Source organism: Ursus maritimus, unplaced genomic scaffold (genome assembly GCF_017311325.1).
Source record: "Ursus maritimus isolate PB19 unplaced genomic scaffold, ASM1731132v1 scaffold_34, whole genome shotgun sequence".
In the NCBI taxonomy this organism is placed as follows: domain Eukaryota; kingdom Metazoa; phylum Chordata; class Mammalia; order Carnivora; family Ursidae; genus Ursus; species Ursus maritimus.
Window position 1 is genome coordinate 27,580,637 of NW_024426008.1, and position 21,033 is coordinate 27,601,669.

At 47.9% G+C, this 21,033-nt stretch overlaps 1 protein-coding gene across 4 annotated transcripts in view; it reads left to right on the plus strand.

Moving 5' to 3' along the window:
* CDK20 (cyclin dependent kinase 20) overlaps positions 1–20,337 on the plus strand; it is a 43,606-nt gene extending 23,269 nt beyond the window's left edge. The window contains exons 12-17 of one of the 4 annotated variants that reach the window (XM_040620351.1): positions 871–972; positions 14,892–15,050; positions 15,549–15,759; positions 16,792–16,970; positions 17,052–17,179; positions 19,779–20,337. In XM_040620351.1, the coding sequence (XP_040476285.1) occupies positions 871–972; positions 14,892–15,050; positions 15,549–15,759; positions 16,792–16,970; positions 17,052–17,179; positions 19,779–19,905 (906 nt within the window). In that variant the 3' untranslated portion in view covers positions 19,906–20,337. Of the gene's footprint in view, positions 1–870; positions 973–14,891; positions 15,051–15,548; positions 15,760–16,791; positions 16,971–17,051; positions 17,180–17,641; positions 17,907–19,778 lie in introns of those variants that run through there. The other 3 variants (XM_040620350.1, XM_040620352.1, XR_005831874.1) reach the window with 3 other exon arrangements.
* The last annotated feature ends 696 nt before the right edge of the window (positions 20,338–21,033 follow it).

The window sequence follows — 21,033 nt, forward strand, 5'->3', positions numbered from 1 at the left end:
CCCCCCCCCCCCCCCCCCCCCCGTGTCACTTGGCTGCTTAAGCAACAGAAATCAACTGAGAAAGGAACTCACAGAGGAAACCTGAGTGTCTTGGCTGGAAAAAGAGATACAGAGTGTGGTAAAATGAACACACGATAGAGAAAGGGTCATGATGACCAGGGTGGGAACGGAACATCGCGGATGGTTCTGTGGTGTGCCGCCTTCAGGTGTCCCGGGCCCGCCGGCACCGCCCTTTCCCAGCTGTTCCGTTCTTACAGTCCTGGGAGAGACCGTGGAATCTCCAGCTCGGGTGTTGGCCGGGGCACCTCACAGGAAAGTGGCTGTTTGAAGCGGGATGACACAGACCTGCCGTGTGAACTGTTCTCCGCACACGCCTGAGGCAGCAGATCTGTAAAACGGGCCTGCCGAGGGCCAAGGGAGGCGCTTCGCGTGTAGGTTCTCCAGCAGCCGTGTGGCCCAGGCCCCAGCCCGCTACCCAGCCGGTCTTGGTGGAGCTGGGGGCAACCGCCGTGCATGTCTGCCCCCCACCCCAGTCCTGGTGGTGCCACTCAGCCCTTGGGCATTTCCCTACGCCCCCAGTGCAGCCACTGCTCTGCCCCGGAACCCCGTGTCCGAGTCGTGCTCGGCACCACGCTGTGGCTCCCAAGGGTGGGGACGGTGCCTCTTCCACCTGCGCGTCCCCCGTGTGCGCTAGGTGACTGTGATGTTGATGAAGTGAATGGCCCCCGTATAAGTTGTTCTTTTCCTTCTACCATTGCCCAGGGCACAGAGATCTGGTCGAGCCCCCAGCAGCCTGCTGCTGTGGTGAATTTGGTGACCTACCCCCGTCTGCAGCTGGTCGTCACCGCGGACAAGCAGGGCCTGATCAAGGTGTGGAAAGCAGAGAATGGGAGGGAGCGGGCCTCCTTCTCCCTGCCTACATTCTCGTCTGCGTTGCAGGCCTGTGACCATCCGGAGGGCCCCTTCCTGTTGGTGAGTGATGGGCTCTTGGGAGCCTCTGCAGGTCCTAGCTGTCTCCTAGGGTCATGGATACTGGTGCTGTGACCAGTGTGATGGGTGGCGCCTGAAGCCGGCACTCAGTATGGCAGAACAAGCCGTCGTGCGGCTGCTTGGTCCTCCAGCTCAGCTGCCCACAGCAGCCTGTCTCCGTAGCCCCGTCTCTGCCTCGGTAGCCATCAGCGAGACCCAGCCATGCGCGGCCTGCGGGTTCTGTTCATGTGCCCCTGTTCTCCTGTCCCCTGACCTTGCAGGCAGTCTCTCTTCTCCCTGCAGTTCCTTCTCTCATCTGCATTCTCACCCTTCCTTCCCTGTTTCAAGTCCCAGCTAAGGCCCAACTCGGGAGAAACTGAGGCATGTTTGACAAAATGTGGTATTTGCCCAGGACGCTAAAAGCCTCTCACCAGAATGTCCATTTAAAAGTGACTCCTGGGCATTGGAAGGGTTTGGCCGGGAGAAACAAGGAAAGTGGGTTTAAGATGGCAGGTGCAGGAAGTGGCTCTCAGGTGGTGGCAGTGTCCCCACCTCTGGGGAAGGAGGCCTCGGAAGGGCTGGGCAGGCTGGCGTCCCGGGTTTCAAGAGGAGCGGACATTTGGGAGCAGCTTCATATGCACACAGAACTGACTGGAAAGGAACTAGGCTTAGCAAACAAAGTAAGTAACAGCTGATGAAACAGATTTCACGTAAACCATCTGCAGCTGTTGCAGACGACTTCGGAATAAGCGTAATTGGGGTCCCCAGATCAATTTGAGAGTCTGTTGGGTAGATGAAGGGGCCACTGTGGTTCTCTCGGGGGCTGGTAGACCACCTGATTCCCGGTTATTTGTCTGCAGAGCACAGTTAGTGAAGGTAGAAGGCGTGCATCTACTGGGTAATGTCCGAGAGGAGAAAGGACAGAAACGTCTAGACCAAGGTTCAGGAGATTTAGCAGAAGTCAAAGTGGAGCCCGACACTGTGGCTACTTTGCCCCGGAGACACTTCCCCCAAGGCACTGAGAGGCCGTAGACCTTTGACGGCCCAGGGGACGAGTTGGGAGTATGGGGTCACTGAGGGCAGAGCCCTGAGCCTCTCCTTACACTGGGCAGGATGTCAGGTGTTGCAGCCCAGTGGAGGGTCTGCAGATTGGCCGTGCTCCCCGTGGCTGCAGCCCAGCACCCCGGCCCCCGGGAGGAGTAAATGAGAATCCTTCCTGGGGAAGGATAACGTCACCCGAAGCCGCATGTTATTTCTGTTTTGAAATGCAATGTTCAGCACACACTTAGAGCCAACTAGGCACGTGAGAGAGAGAGCACGAGCTCAAGCGGCGGGGTGAACCGCAGAACGGCAGTCCTTGCACTGAAATGCCTGTGGTTGCTGTGTGTAGGGAGGTGGATTTCAGCACAGAGCTCAAAGCTATGAAAAATGACGTAACAGATTTAGAAAAGAACCAAATAATTCCAGAATAGAAACACCGAGTACAAAGGTTAAGTGGGTGGGTGGGTTTCATAGCAGGATGGACAGTGGAATCACACTGAGATGGGGGTGGGCAGGGAGCCTGTGGGTCTGTGGCAATATCCCATTTCTTAACTTGGGTGGCAGTGTGAATATTTGCTTTGCGATGATGCATTGAGCGCTGTTTGTGTTTCGTGCACTTTTCTGTGTGGTGTTTTCTGCATCAGTGAAAAAGTTAAGAGGTTACCTGGAATGAAATGTAGATATTGAGTGAGGTACATGGAAAGAGAGGGCAGGAGGTGTAGACCAGTCCTTCTCAGGCTTTAATGGCATGTGAACCACTGGGGATGTTGTTTAAATGTAGATTGCAATTCGGCGGGTCCCTGGGGATGCCTCGATTCTAGTGTGTGTGTGTGTGTGTGTGTGTGTGTGAGAGAGAGAGAGAGAGAGAGAGAGAGAGAGAAAGAGAATATGCAAACAGGGAGGGGGAGAGAAAGAGCCTGAAGCAGACTCCCCACTGAGCGTGGAGCCTCTCATGGGGCTCGATATCACGACCCTGAGATCATGACCTGAGCTGAAATCAAGAGTCGGACACTTAGGCACCTGAGCCCCCCAGGCGCCCCTGGATTCTGACGTTTTAAAACCTTGGTAGTATCAGTACTGCCGGTCTGCAGACAACACTTTGAGGAGCGAGGCCATAAAGGATCCGTGGAAAAATTGTAATATTTGGTATCAGGAGCAGGTGAGGGAGTGAATGGGTCAAAAGCAACATTTGGAGAGATAGTGGCAGGTATTTCTCCAAAACAGACTGAGGACATTGATCCATGGAATCAAGAAGGTCTACAAGCCCCAAGTGGGATAAACAAAAGTAAATCTGCACGTGGGCCATCAGAGTGACCCGAGATAACCCGAGGACCGAGAGAGCCTCGCTGGTAGAGCCAGAGCACGCAGACCCCTTCAGTGTCGGACGTACTGCGGGCAACAGTGGACCTCAAGGACCATCGAATAGGATCTTGAAAGAAATAACTGCCAGCCAGGAACCGCATAACAGAAAGTGTTCCCCAGGAATGGAGGGGAATAAAGGCATCTCCGATAAAACGCAGCATTAGCCACAGCTGCAGCGCCGCCGAGAAGAACACGGGGGGACTCGAAGCAGAAGGCAGGTGAGCGGCGCTGCAGTCCCAGGGCGGCGGGAGAGGCTGCCGAGCAGCTAGGTGGGGACCAGGAGGCCTGAGAGTATCGGCTGTGAAACAGCAGGAACCGCGTCTCGTGGGTTTTAAACTCCGTGCAGAAAAGAAACAAGGGGCGTTAGCATTTGTGTTCGGAGAAGGTTATGAGAAACTAAACAGCCCAGGATCCTTGAACCGTTTGGTACCATTCCTGTTATGATGGGCGGTGACGTCTATAAGGCCAGGCCGCATGTAGGACCTCTCTCCCAGCTCCTGGAAGAGAAATGAAGGAGCGTATAGCCTCGAAGTCCTAAGGGCAGAGGGGGCAGGGTCAACCCTGACCCCAAGTTCAGCTTGATTATCAAGAGTGATGAAACCACATGAGCACCGAGAGGGTCTGAAGAGGTAATTTGTCACATGATCAGGCTTTTGGGGACAGAGGCTGCCAGGAGCTGGGTCTGAATGGCTGGAGGCCGCAAGGGGGAGTGACTGGCCTGCTCTTCCTGTGGTTGGGGTAGTGTGGAGGGAGGGCTGCGGCTTGGGCCGGGCTTCTGTGGTTTGAATTCTCCACGGGTGGCCTTTATCCACTTGCCTGGATGTGGAACAGAGGGTGGGATGGGCAGGCTGAAAAGCGGTCTGCCATCAAACATCAAAGACAGTCAGATTCCAATAAGTTTCCCTTCTGGGGACTTTACTGTAATTCTGTCTTCAGGCCGATGGCTGAAATGTGCACTTTTTGTTTGTTTTTAAAGATTTTATTTATTCATGAGAGAGGCAGAGGGAGAAGCAGGCTCCCTGCTGAGCAAGGAGCCTGATGCAGGAATCAATCCCAGGACTCTGGGATCATGGCCTGAGCCGAAGGCAGCCATGTAACCGACTGAGCCACCCAGGTGGCCTGAAATGTGTACGTTTTATGTCCTTGAACCTGGACTTGTGTAAGCCAGCCATACACGTGGCGCTCTGGGGGGCCGCATGCTAAGGCTGGCACCTGAGGGGAGGTTCTCTTGTGTGGCTCTTTCGGAAGCTCAGGGTTGTGTAGTCGAGAAGTGAAGTGAGTGCCTGGTCACTGTTGGTATGTCTGGGTCTCCAAAGGGGATGGGGGTGTCTGATACGTGCAGAGATATGTATGATTGCCGTCTAGGTCTTGGGGTGTCTGGGAGGCAAGAGTTCCTGAGGTCTTCACCAGGAGGGAGAATTTTGGATGAGAAGCTTTGTTTCTGGCCACAAGGCTGCAGCACTGGCAATGGCCTAAGAGCATAAGTGTGTGTCTGCAGCTGGAAGCTGGGGCTTCCAAGGCTAAGGTGACTGCCCGAACTTTGGCCGTTGGTGCTCACCGTGGGGTCCACCCTTTATCGGGGATATTCCAGTTGGTGGAGGAGCCGCAGCAGTGGGCTCCGTGTGTGATGGTGGCTTTGCCACCTGTATAGCATGGGAACCCCCTTTCCTGTTCATTCAGAGGGTGGCCTTCTCCAGTGTCCCTGCACGTGGCAAGGGTCTGAGGACAACAGGAAGCCACTTCCTCCCACAGAGGGAAAGCCCATCGTGGCCCAAGCCTGCCTGGATTCTGAAGATGCCATTTTTATCTCAGCAGGGAGGCTTGGGTGGCCCGTCAGAGGCTGCGAGGTGCTCCCCCACGTCCCAAGGCGTGACGCCGACATGGGAAGGCGGGGGCCCAGGACCTCTGAGCACCAGCCTCGGCACAAGGGCCCGGATGCGGCCGGCCGCCTTCATGCTAGTGCAGTGTTATGTGACCCCAGGAAAGCAGGCTTTGGGCAGAAGCACTCATTTTCTTGGGGTTGCCCTCTAGGGGGATGGAGCAGGATCAGCCCCCTGCCAAGATTAGGCTCAGATTTGGAGATTGCTAACTCTGTACGTGCACCAGTAGGGTATGGACTAGGGTATCCGCTGCCCCCCCCCCCAATTCATATCTACTCGGAGCCTCAGAATGTGACCCTGTTTGGAAATGGTATCCGGTTAGAGATTTCAGGAAAAACCCTCCTGGATTTAGCCTGGGCCCTCCGTCCAATGAGTAGTGTCCTCATAAGAGGAGGAGAGGACACAGGTACACAGAGAAGGCCATTTGCATACAGGGGCAGACAAGTCAAGGAAAGCTCTGGAGCCTTCAGAAGGAGAGGGCCCTGCTGGCACCTGATTTTGGGCTTCAGCCTCTAAAATTGTGAGAGAATAAATTTTTTGTTTTTTAAGCCACCTAATTTGTTACTTCAGCCCTAAGAAATTAATGTAGGACCCTAAAACAGAACACTCAGGGCACCCGGCTGGCTCAGTCAGTAGTGTGGGCAAACCGCTGGCGGGCTCAGTGGGTTGAGTGCGCAACTCTTGATCTCAGGGTTGTAGGTTCGAGCCCCGCATCGGGTGTAGAGATTACTTAAAAATATAATCTTTAAAAAAACAAAAGGAAAAGCCTGTAACACTTAAGGAAGTTTGGAATGAAAAGGAGGGAAAATGACTCACTGGAGATGCTAACCAGAAGCAAGCTGAGGTTAGATCAGAAGACTTCAAGATAAAAGTCATCCCTAGATGTTCAGGGGCACTTTATAATAATTAGATTAGCCTCCCAGGAAGATAGAGCAAGGCTAAAGGTGGCCTAAACATATATGATATAGAACAAAATTGGTGGAATTTCAAGGAGAAATGGTCAAATCTAAAGACATCCTGAGAAGTTTGTTACACAGCTGAAGGGCAGTGATCTGGGTGTGCCCACTGCGAAAGCTCTGAAGGCAGTGAGTTTGCTCTGGCTGGTGCCGAAGTCGGAGACTGGAGACTAGAGGGCACTCACGTGAACCCCACTGGCTGCCGTGTTGGGGGCCTGGGAACGCCCCACCGCCCACCACGGGAAGCCTCAGTTTTGCTTGCGGCCACAACAGACTGAGCTGCCAGCAGCCCCACTGGGACCCCAGGTGCAAACCTGGCCCTCGGCTCGGCCTCATGTGACTTCTCTGACCCGTGGATTATTTGGAGACGCTACATGTAGGTCATTTAAAGTTAAATTACATGTGTGTGCAAGGTCAGCATTGAGGTTTTTTTATTTACAAATGGGTTTCCAGAATTTGTAGGAAAGGCCATCCTTTCTTCACTGAATTATAGCAGCACCGTTGTCAGAATACCAGCATCATGTGTGAGTCGATTTCCACTGTAAGGATAGACATGGGCTCTCGTTGGCTGTACACTTAGAAGTCATGACCTCCAGCATTTTCTTATTTCAAAAATAGATGGATTTCTTTAAAAACTTTCAAGTCAGCTTGTCAATTAAAAAAATTTTCTTTATTATGTTCAGTTAGCCAACATATGTACATCATTGGTTTTTGATGTAGTGTTCAGCGATTCATTAGTCGTGTATAACACCCAGCGCTCATCACAACACGCTTGTCAACTTCTTTAAAACTACCTACTGGGCTTTTGATGACATTGAATCTATAGATTGATCTGGGGACACCTGACACCTAAATACGTAGTCTTCTAAGTCACAAACACGGCATCTATGTCTCCATTTAGATGGGCCTTCACTTATGTCTCTCAACAAAGTTTTGTAGTTTTAAGTGAACAGGGCTTGCATATATTTTGTTAAAATTATTCATTGGTATATTACACTATTTTAAATGTTAATGTTTTAAAGTTTAATTTCTGATTTTTCATTGCTAGTATGTAGCATATATAGAAATGTATAAATACAGACTATGGACTCTGGGAGACAACCTGAGGGCTTCGGAGGGGCCGGGGGTGGGGGACTGGGATGGGCTGGTGATGGGTAGTAAGGAGGGCACGTATTGCATGGTGCACTGGGTGTTATACACAACTAATGAATCATGGAACTTTACATCAGAAACCAGGGATGTACTGTATGGTGACTAACATAACATAATAAAAAATATTATTATTAAAAAAAGTATAAATAATATATAAATGTGTAGTTCTGTATTTAAGGAAATTGCTATACATACTATACGTAGCACATAGAAGTTACCTCTGTATAAATATGTGTAAGAATACATTTGAATTTTGTATATTTACCTCCTATCTAGCAACCTTGCTAAACTCACTTATTAATTTTAGTAGTTTTTATTTTTTGGTAGACTAGAAAATTTTCATTGGTAAAGATTTTCTCAGGACACAAAAAGCACTAACGTTACAAGAAAGAAACAGATCTATCGGATGCCATTGAATTCAGAAATTTTGCACTTAGAAGGCATTGTTCAGTAAAAGAAAAGGCAAAGCTTAGACCGGAAGAAAACATTTGTAATAATGCAACTTCGTTTTAGGACTTTGTCCAAAATATATAAAGATCTATTATCACTCAGTAGGTAAGTGACAGCCCAACTTTGAAGTTAGGCAGAGGATTCGAACACTTACAGAAGGATATAAACAGGTAGCCATTAGCACACAGAGAAGGTCCACAGCACCTGTCCTCGGTGGAATGCAGTTTAGAGCCGTGGTGAGATACGGCACCGTGTTGATCTGAAGAACTGACATTAAACGCCTGCTTACAAAGATGTGACACAATACTTCAGAGAATTGTTTGACAGTTATTTTAATATTAAAAAACACTTCCCACATTACCCATCAGTCCCTTTTTCAGCTATTTACCAATGAGATAAAGTCTTTACACAAAAGACTTTACACAGATGTTTGTAGGAGCCTGGTAACAATAGCCAAATTGGATACAACCCGAGTGCTTAACAATAGGTGGATTTCCAAAAATGGTATCTGTGTGCGGTGGAATACTACTCAGCACAGAAAAGGAACGGGGCTGCGGATCTGTGCGGCAGCGTGGATGAACCTGAGAAACGTGCCGAGCAAGAGAAGCCAGACGCAGCCGCGTGTGTATATGCTGTGGTTCTGTTGCTGGGAAGTTCTAGTCCCGACAGAACAAGTCTTCACTGTCAGCAGACCGGCGGTTCCTAGGGATGGAGGGGACTGTGAAGAGACACAAGAACTGTGGGGATGATGGAGACTGTTCTAGAACTGGGTTAGGGATCTAAGTCTGACTTCCCTTACTCTTATTTTTTCAAGGTTTCCTTAGCTACTTTCATGTTTATTTTTCCATATGAACTTTAGAACCAGAATTTCTGTCTCCTGGAAAGAAAATGATATCTTCGTTGATATCGTTCGGTTTAAATACTAACATGGAGAAAATGGGCACCTTTATGCTGCCGAGTCAGTCTGTCCAAGAATAAATGATGTATTTCCATTGGTTCAGGTTTGCTTTTTATTTTCTTCAGAAGTGATTTCCTTTTTTCCTCACATAAATTTTGCACATTTCTTTTTGTTAACTTTATTCCAAAGTATTTTATCACTCGTTGCTATTCCACTGATACGGGACAGTATTTTCTGTTCCATTGTTTTCTAACTGGATGTTGTTTGTTTAAATGAAAGCTGTTGTACTTTATATTGTGTCATCTTACTGAATTCTCCTGTTTGCATTTATTTTATGATTGATTCTCTTAATTGTTTTAGGTAAACACTTAATCATCCATAGGTAGAGATACTTATTTTTTTCAAGCCTTGGGCATCTAGTTGCTTTCTTTTCTCTGGCTGCTCCGGCCAGTACTTCCAGTACAATATTAATTAATTAGTGGTGCCGTTGGTGGCCATTTCCCCTTGTAGCTGACTGTGGTGGGATGACCTGGAGCTTCACTGTGGTGGGTGGGGTGCTGGCTTCAGGAACAATGTTAATGAAAGATCCAACAGTGACCATTTTACTGTTTTCAGAAATCATGCTTAGGTGTAGAATTTTGTGAGAGGCCTTTTCGTTTTGCAGATATAATTACAGGATGTTTCTCCGTAGGTTTGTTATGGTGATTTATTGGATTTTTAAGATATAAACCATCGTATATTTCTGTTTAGTGTCATGATGCATTCTAAATGTTGGCGTTCTACCAGGATTTGGGTCTGTCTGTGGGGGATTGGTCTGTAGTTTTTTTTGGTCGTCTTTATCAGGTTTACATATAAATGCTGTACTTCATTCAAGGAAAGTGAACATTTTCCTTCTTTTTTAATGCCTTGGAACAATTTAAGTTGCGTTGGGATTATCTGGTTTTTCAGTTTGATAGAATTTATTTTTGATGTTATTGGGTGCTGGGTCCTTTTTTTGTGGGGAAGTTTTAAAACCATTTTCTCTGGAAATTGGTCTGCTCAAGCTTTTCTTTGTCTGCTAGGATCAATTTTAATATACTGTGTTTTCCTAGGAAACTACCCACCGTATCTAGGCTTTCAACTTTTTATGTATACAGTTGTCTAGAATACTCCTGAGATTTTTTTCCTTCAAACTTCCTCTATTTGAACATTTGTTTCTGCCCTGTCATTTTTTAAATTTTTTATTTAAATTCAATTTATTTAATATATACTGTATTATTAGTTTCAGGGGTAGAATTTAGTGATTCATCAGTTGCATAGAACACTCAGTGCTCATTACATCAAGTACCCTCCTTAATGCCCATCACCCCAATTACCCCATCCCTCAACCCACCTCCCCTCCAGCAACCCTCAGTTTGTTTCCTAAAGAGTCTCTTACGGTTTGCCTCCGTCTCTGTTTTTTTTTTTTTTTTTTAAGATTTTTTATTTATTTATTCGACAGATATAGAGACAGCCAGCGAGAGAGGGAACACAAGCAGGGGGAGTGGGAGAGGAAGAAGCAGGCTCATAGCGGAGGTGCCTGATGTGGGGCTCGATCCCATAACGCCGGGATCACGCCCTGAGCCGAAGGCAGACGCTTAACCGCTGTGCCACCCAGGCGCCCCTCCGTCTCTGTTTTTATCTTATTTTGGTTTTCCTTCCCTTCCCCAATGTTCATCTGTTTTGTTTCTTAAATTCCACATAAAAGTGAAATCGTATGGTGTTTGTCTTTCTGTGGCTGATTTACTTTACAATAATACCCTCCATTTCCATCCACATTGTTGCAAATGGCAAAATTTCATTCCATTGTGTATAAATACCACATCTTCTTTATTGCCCTGTCATTTCTTTTTGTGTGTATGTGCTTTCTCCATTTTTTGTGATTATATTAGCTAGTGCCTTGTCTGTTTTATTTAATATTTCTGTTGATTTCCAGTTTCATTTCATTTTATTCCATTGTGATCAGAGTTTGTATTACTTTACCGTATAGGATTTACTGAGGTTTCTTTGTGACTGTATATTCAGTTTTTGTGAATGTTTGCGTGTGCTTGCAAGGAAGGTGTATTCTCCATTATTGGGATGCAAAGATCCAAAAATAGTCATTATTAAGTTTATTGTTAGGTCTTTTTATTAGAACACGAAGGGGGGAGGAGCTGAGAGAGGGAGGGGGAAAGAATCTCAAGCAGAGTCCGCATTGAGCGTGGATCCTGACGTGGGGCTCTATCTCACAACCCCAAGATCATGACCTGAGCTGAAACCAAGATTCCAGCTCTCAGCGGACTGAGTCACTCGGGTGCCCCAGTTATATTGTTAGGTCTTATATTTATTTACTTTTTGTCTACCTGGCCTTAGACTGAGAGCATTATTATTGTTTATTTTTACATAATAATGTTTAATTCATAAATATTATTGTGTTTCACTGTTTCTGTGTTTGCTTTGTGAAGGTGATTGGGGTGTTTCTTTGATTGATAGCTATCAGAGGTTTTATTTCTTCATTGTGAATTACAGCCTTTAGTGTTGTTAACCTTGAAAAAAAAAAGCTGCCAGTTATTTTGCTAGCAAAAATGGGTTTATGTGGGAATAGTGGACAGTTCAGTTCAAGACAAGCTAGCTGCGGCAAAACCATGGAGAAGTCCCAAAAAACAAGAGAAAGCTGCTTTTATAGAGGAAGGGGGTGGGGCTGTTGCAAAGTAAATGTCCGTTGGCATCAACTCAGAGCTGGAAGTATAGTGGCTTCTCATTGGCTGAGCTGTGCCGGTCTCTCATTGGTGGGGCTGTTGCTGGGATGGAAGAAACCTGCCTCCTCCTGCTGGGATATTAAATAGCATCCTCCAGGAGGTCCCAATCTCCGTTTGGTCTGCGTTGACAGCCAGTGCTTGGTGTGAGAGCTCCCCCTGCCAGCCTCTGAACTCCATTCTAGGCAAGGTTTCCTTTTACTGATTTTCACATGGGTAGGAAGTGTCTGTTGTTGGATTTCCTGCTTTGAGCCTGAGTCCTCCCTTTTCTGCTGTCAGGACCACTTCAGCTGCTTTCCAAGGATTTGTGTGTGCCTGACACACCTTTACCATTTCATCATGGTTAACTTCTGTTTTGATTGAGCTGCTTGAATACAGTCATGTTTTCTTCTGTTCATCAATGTGGTCATCTTTATGCTGATAAAGTGAGTTAAGCCATTTACATTGAACAACGTATGTTCCTGATCTCAACTTTTGTTTCATATCACGTTTATGGTGTGATGTGGCACATACTGGGCTCCATTCTCCAAGTGTGTTTTCCCTTTTTATGTGTGTGTTTTTGGGTAAAGGTGATCTTTTGTTATTTAGGAAGGTTTGTATTTTTGTTGGGGTGGTTACCTTTGTCTTTTTTTTTAAGATTTTATTTATTTATTTATTTGACAGAGATAGAGACAGCCAGCGAGAGAGGGAACACAAGCAGGGGGAGTGGGAGAGGAAGAAGCAGGCTCCCAGCGGAGGAGCCCGATGTGGGACTCGATCCTGGAACGCGGGGATCACGCCCTGACCTGAGCCGAAGGCAGATGCTTAACCGCTGTGCCACCCAGGCGCCCCTACCTTTGTCTTAATACTTTGTCTCCATTTTCCCTGTCCAGGCCTATGTACTATTTTATTTGTGGGCTTTACGTGATACTCCTTTCCTCCATGGCGATCAGTGAACTTACTCTACTTTGATCATTGTCCCTTCTCTTCCTGCTTTTGAAGATCCGCTATTTCCACCTTTCTGAGAACATGCAACATTTACACACTGTTCTTCCTTGTCTCTTTCTCTCTCTCTCTTTTACCTCTTTGATCTACAGTGTCCTGTACTTAGTAGTCACACCAGTTCTGGTGACATTTTCCTTGTATCTTGTGGTCTGATGGGGCCCCATCTCTAGTAGATCCCCAGGGAAGTCTCTCAGATGCATCCTTGCAGGTCTGGTGCTGCTTTCTGTGGCCTGGATGCTTGAAGCATGGCCTGGCTGGGCCGTAAATCCCTGGCTCATATTTGTCTTAAATTTTGTGAAAATATTATTTCACTGTGTATGTTTCTGTTGAAAAGTCTACTCCCACCTTGACTTCCTTTCCTTGTTAGACACTTGGACTTGTAAATCAGAAGCTTGAAGGATTTTTGAAATACCTTAAGTCTAGGAGTTTTGTTGTGAGGTGTCTTGGTGACCATCCTGGATTGACTTTTCCAGGAACATGTGTACCCTTTTGATACATGGATTCAGGTTTTCTTTTTCAGAAAGTTTCACTGTATGTGAGTTTTAAGTATTAGTCTGTTTGCTTTTCCTCTGCAGGAGCTCCACTTGTATGTTGACTCAGATCTTCTTTGCCCGTTCTCTTGGACTCCTGCTCTCGGATTCATCTTAGCCCTTTATCCCATCTTTGTTCTCTTGCCTGTTTCCCTTCTTCTCTTTAGTGTCCTTATTGGTCTAGTAGAATATATTCTATCTTAGGTATATTGCTAGTCTTTCTTACGATAACTTTTTCTTCAGTATCTTTCCCGAATTAAGTTAACTCTGATTTCACATCTTGGCTTTTTGTCCATTTCCGGTTGAGTGTTGACTTTCTAATTCAGGGTGTTCTTCATGTCTGCATGTGCTTATTTCGTGATATTTGATTCAGTTGGGGTGTGGCTCCCGGTCTCTGATTGTTGGTTGTTCTTTGGGGAATGGTTCTGTCAGCTAAAATGTTTTGCTTCTTTCTTACTTTCACTTTCTTCTAATGACTTTGTTTGAATGTTGCCTGCCATTTGCTGAGCATTTTGAAGTTTCTGGGTTTTCTTGGCCAGTAAGAACAGGTGTCTTTATGTAAGTCGAACAGAATAGAAAGTCCAGAGAGGGTTTCATATGTAAGTGCCTGTGTAAACATGTCCATTTTATTTACTTATTTATTTATTTATTTATTTATGCTGAAACCCGGGAGCAAACCATAAAGTTGTCCTTTTATTTATTTATTATTTTAAAGATTTTATTTATTTATTCGACAGAGATAGAGACAGCCAGCGAGAGAGGGAACACAAGCAGGGGGAGTGGGAGAGGAAGAAGCAGGCTCATAGCGGAGGAGCCTGATGTGGGGCTCGATCCCAGAACGCTGGGACCATGCCCTGAGCCGAAGGCAGACGCTTAACCGCTGTGCCACCCAGGCGCCCCTAAAGTTGTCCTTTTAAAATAGTAGGTGAAGGATAAGCTATTGGAGAAATGGAACGTACGGACAGGAAGGGAAAACAAGTTACTCCCATGTCACTCTATAGAAATATGTTTAGAATAATTAAAAACTAATGCAAAAGGCAATAGTATAGAATTATCTCAGGAATATATAAACAGTTTTTGAATCAAGAAAAATTATGTAGGTTTGATTTACCTAAAAATCCAAAACATCTGAATCAGAGAATATTGTAACATTAAAATACATGACAAATACGAGAGAACACTGAATCTTCTTTAACAAAGCATTGATATCAGATTATATGAAGTATAGAATCTAGATGAAAAAAGATATGCATAGTCAGTTTCATAGAAAACAGCGCAAATGGCCAATAATACCTGGTTACTAACCCGTAATCGAGGAAGTGGCACTAAGATGAGGCTCTTCACCTCTTAGATGAGTAAGCATTCTCAGAGACCGGCATTACAGTGAGTCAGGTGAGGCTAAATAGGTATTTTTTACACATGGCAAACACGATTTGCGCTTTTTGAAAAGGTGGTGGTTTTTCTGTTAAGTCTTCAGGATGACACTCTTCGACCTGATACGGCCAGCTCTGGGGACCGCCGAGAGGTGGTACTGGAACTGGTGTGTGGGGCTTCTGTGCAGGAGTGCTCAGTGCTGCAGTGACCAGATTTGTGAACAACTTAAATTTCCAGCAGGGTGAGAGGAGGTGAAAAGTCGTGGGAAATGTCTGGCAAGAAATATTTCCAAGGAGTGTTAGAAGCCGAAAACAAAAAGGCAGTTTGTGGATACCACTTCAGCATAACAGATAGAAGGAGCCCCGGAGGTCGCACCCCGGCTGCCGTGAGGAGGGAGTAGAGGGTTTGCTGCGAAGGCTTATGTGGATCGGAACGTGTTTGTTTCTGGCGCACGGAAGTGGCACTGCCCCAGCAAGGAGGCAGTCGAGCAGTCGCCCTCTGGCCTGAGAGGCCGTGTGCTGACCACGGCCTTTGCTGTGCAGGTGGCCTCTGCTGAGGGCGTCCTGTATGCGCTGACCGTGCCCCAGCTGGAGCTGCTCTCCAGGACCAGGGTGTTTCCGAGCAGCCCCACCAGTCTCCTCTGCTCTCCTGACTGCCAGTGGGTGTTTGCTTCGACCCAGGACTCAGACCTGGGCCCAAAGGTCAGTGGTGAGCTGTGTCCTCCGCTCCAGGGTCCTGGCTTTGTGCACACAAGGTGGTGGGTTCTGTGCCCAGGCTTGTGGATGGGTCTGGGAGGGTGGCTTCCAGCGCAGGACCAAGCCTGCCAGTAGCACCTGCAGACAGGACAGTCCAGGGACAGGGGAGTCGTCTGGAGCAGACTTCCAAGTGGGTAGGCCAGGAGTACAGAGCAAGACGTTGGAGGTAAGAGCACACCAGTGGTGTACACTGCTCAGAACCACAGGAGCCCGGAGAAAAACACGAGAGCCGTTGATTTGGTTGTCCTGTCACACCGACTGACCCGGGACTTGTGTGCGAGATGTTCCCAGCGGGGCCTGACTGGCTGTTCTGAGCAGTCTGGAGAGGAGGGTGCACAAGGGGCACAGGCAACCCTGTAAGACACAGAGAGGTCACTGGGTGTGGGTCTGCGGCCCTCCTGGGTGCTTCTCAGCGTCGTGGACCACGTGGCGGTGTTTCCCCAGGTGTTCTACACTCGCTCCCTGCTGTGTCTGCTGGAAGATGACCCTCCCGTCTCCACCACTCTGCCCGTCAGGCTGACTTCCAGAGCCTGCTGGGCCCCGGACGAGACCGCCAGGCTGATGGTGATGCACAGAAACAGTAACAGCACGCGGCTGGCCGTCACCACCTGTGAGCTGGGGGCCAGGCAGCCCCGGGAAGGAGTGGATGTTGTGGGTAAGCGACCCCACGCCAGACCGTCACCATTGCACCGCGGTGCTTCGAGCACAGATTCCCCGGGTTCCTTTGGGGCACTTTTCTTCCTTCTCAGTGAATACAGTGGCCCAGCAAATGTCTTCTTGTTTGCGATTGTCTGTACTGGCCGAGTGGCTGAGCGCTTGCCACATTCTGGGCCCTCTGTGTGGCCCTGGGATCCAGACACTAACCACTGGCCATATACAGTCTCGTTTCTCCTCACTGTCTTGTCACAGCTGTGGCAAAGACACTCTTTTTGGTGCTGAGTGTGCACAGAGATGAGTAAAAGCCACAACCATGTCTTCCCCAAGGAGCTCCCAGGCCAGCAGGAAAATAAGACCTAGAGCCATCTCGTTTTCTGCCGCCTCTGTCTCCCAAACTGCACGTCACTGTGACTGGCCTGCCCTGTGGCCCTTAGCATTTTTTTCTTTTGTATTCATTTGTTTTCATGTCGTCATTTGACCATAAACTTTACTCTGAGCTTCCTGGCAGCCGAGGAGAAAAGGGAAACAGATTGTGTACTCTAATCTGTTGTTTGGTATGAGCATGAATTCTTCAAAAGATGTAATTGTTTTTTCCTGGTGGCAAACCATAAGGAAATGATCCAATTAATTAAAAAAAAAAAACGAGGAATGCTATACAGTATAAAAGACAGTATCATCAGTAATAGTTTTTGGTAGATGTTATAAATGTCACAGTTCCCATGGTGCCGCTTCTTACGTCACCGTGCCGTAGCTGGGGGCGGGCGGGGGGCCCATCTCCTGGAGGGTACGTGTGCCAGATGTTGTCGCTTCCACATGCATTTTGCCTCAAATCTTTGCAATCCCCTTAAGTAGGGCACCATCATCCGTATTGGAGAGTGGATGAACTGGAGGCTTCAGGGAGTAATTGCAGGTGTGACCACAACGGTGTTGCTCTGGTCAGCGTACCGTGTCCTCTTAGGTGAGGCACGTGTCCTCCACACCCCCAGCTGCTATTGAGAGATGACAGTCTGTGTGTTTTTATTTCAAAAAGTGCAGCAGATTGCAAGTTTCCTCCTGCCAGACACCATGATGCCTCCTCACCTCATGAAGGGCCACGGCTCCCAGGTGATCCTGCTGGTGTCGGGGTCGGAGCTGGTGCTCTTCACCATCCAGGGCCTGCAGCTGGCAGCCTTCCAGGACCACCAGAAGCCCATCACATCCCTGTGGGTGGTGAGTGCGGGCCCGCCTGCCTGCATGGTGGCCCCGGCTCCAGAGCCCGGGGCTCTGCCTCACTTGGCTTCTCATTTCAAGGACCAGAGCCGAGTCCTCACGGCTTCCTTCGACCTCTCCCTGCGAGTGTATGTGTGGAATAAGGAAAATAAGATTCCCGTCCTCAAGAGCTGCTATCACCTGCTCGGGGGCTCCCACAGATGGGCCAGGTAACTGCGTCCAGTTTCCTTCACTTGACCTGCGAAGTGGCCTCACCTGGCCTTTCCAGCAGTATGACTGGGACTTGGGTCTCAGCCCGGCCTATTTTCACTATCCGGGGAACCTGAGATAAGTCGCTGCTCAAATGCCATTTCCTCCTCTGCTTAAAAAATTTATCTCCTTTAATGTACAAAGCTGCCACCTGCCGCCCAGTCTCCCAGATGAAACAGGGTCTGAGATGTGGCTGTTTTGTCCACAGCCCCACAGGGGCACATAGTGACACCTGGGTGGGCCCAGCATGGACCTGGAGCCCCACCCTCACCTCCTGCCCTAGGCCACACGATTCCAAAACCATTTACCAAATGCAGGTGGGGGTGGAGTCCGTGGGGGTGGGATGGGAAAAACCCCAAAGAATGCAGTTTTTCTTTGGGTTCTTCAGTTAGTATTTTGGAGTCACTTGTTTCTTCTTCCAGACTGAGTTCTGCAAACGGACGGGGTGGACAGGTCCGCCTCAGGCTGCACAGAGAGATGGCGACCGCCATCACACTCGGCGTGCGGTCTGGGGTAATTTCAGCCTCCTGTGGCAGATGTTTTGCTGTTGTAAATGAAAATGAAAAAATACCAAGCCCCAAACCAAATATTTAAAAAACTACAGATTTCTGTAACAGACCTACCTCATTTCTGAGTTTTCAATCAGTTGTCATTTGAAGATAATTATTAAAGCAAACTCCTAATTAATACAGAAAAACTTTGTTTTAGTATACCAAGCTCAACTTTCTGATGAGACAGAAGTAGAGATTTCACTCAAGTCTTACAGTAACGGGTAGGTTTAAACGCTGTCTCTTCACTTGCTAAACAAAGCATCGAGGACGGCCTGTGCTCTCGTTCCGAGGAGGACGCGTACCAGTTCCTTCCCCGCTCGGGTTCCTCCGCAGAGTCCTTTGAAGTTGGAGGCCCTGTTGGCATCTGCATTGCTGTGTCTTTGCTAACGCCCTCGTGCAGTTGTTCACGCCCCTGCCCTTCGGGGGCGCGGGCATCGTGGCTTCACCACGCTGAGTGTGCGTGTGCCCAGAGGCCGGCGTGGGTGACCAGCCTGTCAGGCGGGCGCGGTCCCGCTTAGACGCTGCGACCGCTCGGCCGTGGTGATGGCTTCCTCCTGCGGCGGCAGGAAGCCTCTCTGCTGAGGGACGCGCAGCGCAGACACTTGTGCTCATGGTCGCTGGAAAGCGGCCCGGTGCGGAGGTTGCCCTTGAGGGATTGTGCTCCCGTGTTGGCCTCAAAATACGCTTTTCCTGCTCTTCTGTGTGTGTGTCTTTAAAGAATTCTCTACCTCATTACTGAGTGGGTAGAGCATCCTTTCCCTGAAATAACACTGTTCTCAACTTAGCAACCAAGTGGCACTTCTAGAAACTTCTTTTTTACATGTCTTTTAAAAACACTGTACCACATGCACGAGACGGCGCGACCATCGTGCTGAGCAGGTGGCACTGTGAGGATCTTCACGTGTGTGTTCACACACTGACTCACATGGATATAGGATGGAAGACATTCTTCACTGAACTGACGCCATTCTCAATGTCATAAAAAGTAGCACACGTAGAAATATCTTTTCCAGAGTGTGCTTTAATCAGGACCCCAGAATGGATCATGATTTTGAATTACGCCCCTTTCCTAATTCAGAACAGATTCCTCCAGAAATCCTCAGTTGAGTGGTAATTTCCTTTGGGAGCTCCATCTGGCAACAGTAAACCCAGCAGTCTTGCTTCGTGCTATTGCCCATAACTTTTTCCAGCACCTTTCTGAATGCTGTAACATAACCGGTACTTTGAGAGCTTTTCAGTTTCCTAAAATGTTATCATCTGTGAATACATAAATAATTCTCTAAAGAAAACAGGGAAAATTGGTGTGTTAAATATAAATTTACCACAACCTAGCCACATACCCCCAGGTATCTGCCCAAGAGAAATGTTCTGTCCAAACAAGGACTTGCACATGAATGTTCTTAGCAGCTTTATCTTGTTTTATTTTTAGCATGGAATTAATTCTGAGCTAAACAGTAGTTCATGAAAGCCAAAGTGGCAATATTTTAGAAGCAATCTATGGCCAAAACCAGCTTCTACAGGAAACTCAAATCCCTTGTGTGCTTGTCTGGTATGGTTCTCTCCACACCTGCTCACTGTCTGTCATGCCTCAGAGCAGCGTTGTCTGTCTAGGCAAAGATAGCATCGTGGAAAATGATGGCTCCATTAGCTCCTGTGTTGATGTCTTTCACTGAGACTGGTTGGGAGTTGATGGCCTGGTTCTCAGTTCTGGGGAAATGACTCTACCCTGTCGAGATTGGATTAGGTACCTGTTCTCTATTGGAAGTTTCTAGATTTGCTGAAATCATGATTCAGGCAGCTACCATCAGGAGGGCCCAAAGCGGATACTCCCACTCCAGAATGTGAGCCTACCTGCTAGTTGTTAGGAATGAACGCAGGTCTCAACCCCGATGGGGTGTGCTAGGGTGGAGAAGGTCCAGAGGTTGTGTTCCATCTTCGTGTAAAGGCTTAACTACTTAAACATGTGTCTTCTCTAAGTTAACATGCAGCCTGTCCCTTCCCTTCACAGTGGATTCACCCACGTGGAAAGCGACTGTATGAGTATTGTAGGTGTGGAAGCCAGAAGCATCGGGACTAGTATCCTGAGGTCATATTGCTTCAACATGCAGCATGGCTCAGATGATTGTGTCAATTGAAAATAATCTCACTTTGGTGAAAAGCTTGTCTACATACAAACTAAATGATTATTTTATCAACATTGGAAAAGGAATGAGCAATTCTCAAATGCCTCTTATGGACCAGGCACTGTGCTATGCGACTTTTTTTTTAAATCCTCACAGCAAGCCAATGAAGGACATATGATGTCTCTCTTTTTCAGACAAGGAGCATGACCAGTAACAGAGTCACTCATTGTTGGCCTGTTGTCTGGCTGCCATGCCCCCTGCCCAAGCTTATTCAGATGGTAAGTGGGAGAGAGGAGGGGATGCAAGAAGGCCCGTGTTCAAGGTGCTGGGCTTGTATCCTGATTGTTTTTGTCATTCAGATACGTAATGAAGGAAGGAAATGTCTTTTTTCTCTATTCTGTTACATGCTGTAGACGCATTAATAAATAGTTGTGTGGCACCACACTGCCGAACTGTAGGGATACCATTTTGTATTCTGTGCAAGTGGCATCCTTGGAGTTGGTCCCCAGGGCAGCCCTGGCTCCTTGGGTCGCACATCATTAGAGTTCTCAACTGCAAGCCACAGGACAGAAGGCTCGCTAACACCAAGAGAGGAATTTACTGGAAGGAAATAGAACAGTGCACTAGGTCAGCGGGAAGGCTGGAGAAACAGACGTGGAACCACAGGAGACCGGGCAGCAGGCAGCAACCAGAGCCTGTTCCAGCAAGGTCTTGCCTGCTGTCGTTTCCCACACGCTCCTACCGCTGCCATTGCACGCATGGCGCTGATGCTGTCTGAGAACTTCCCGGCTGCTCCGACACTCGGAACACCAGGACGCGTGTGTGATTTTCCGGCTTCATGACATGCCCACACCCCCCGGGCCAGGATGGGAGAGAGCGACCCCTTCAGCTTCAGTTGAGCAGCTCCCAGTTGACTCGCACTGTGAAAAATTCTTCAAAAATAGGAAAAATTCTTGAGAAACAGTGAGGATGAAAAGCTCTCTGCTATAGCCTGCTGCTTCAGGGGTCCAGTACCACAGCCCTTCTTCCTGATTCTTGTACTGTATACCCAGCATAGCGCCTGTGCCCCGGACAAGCCCAGTTACAGTCATTTCCTCAAGAGGAAAAAATCTATAGCCCCCCCCTCCCACCCCCCTGCTT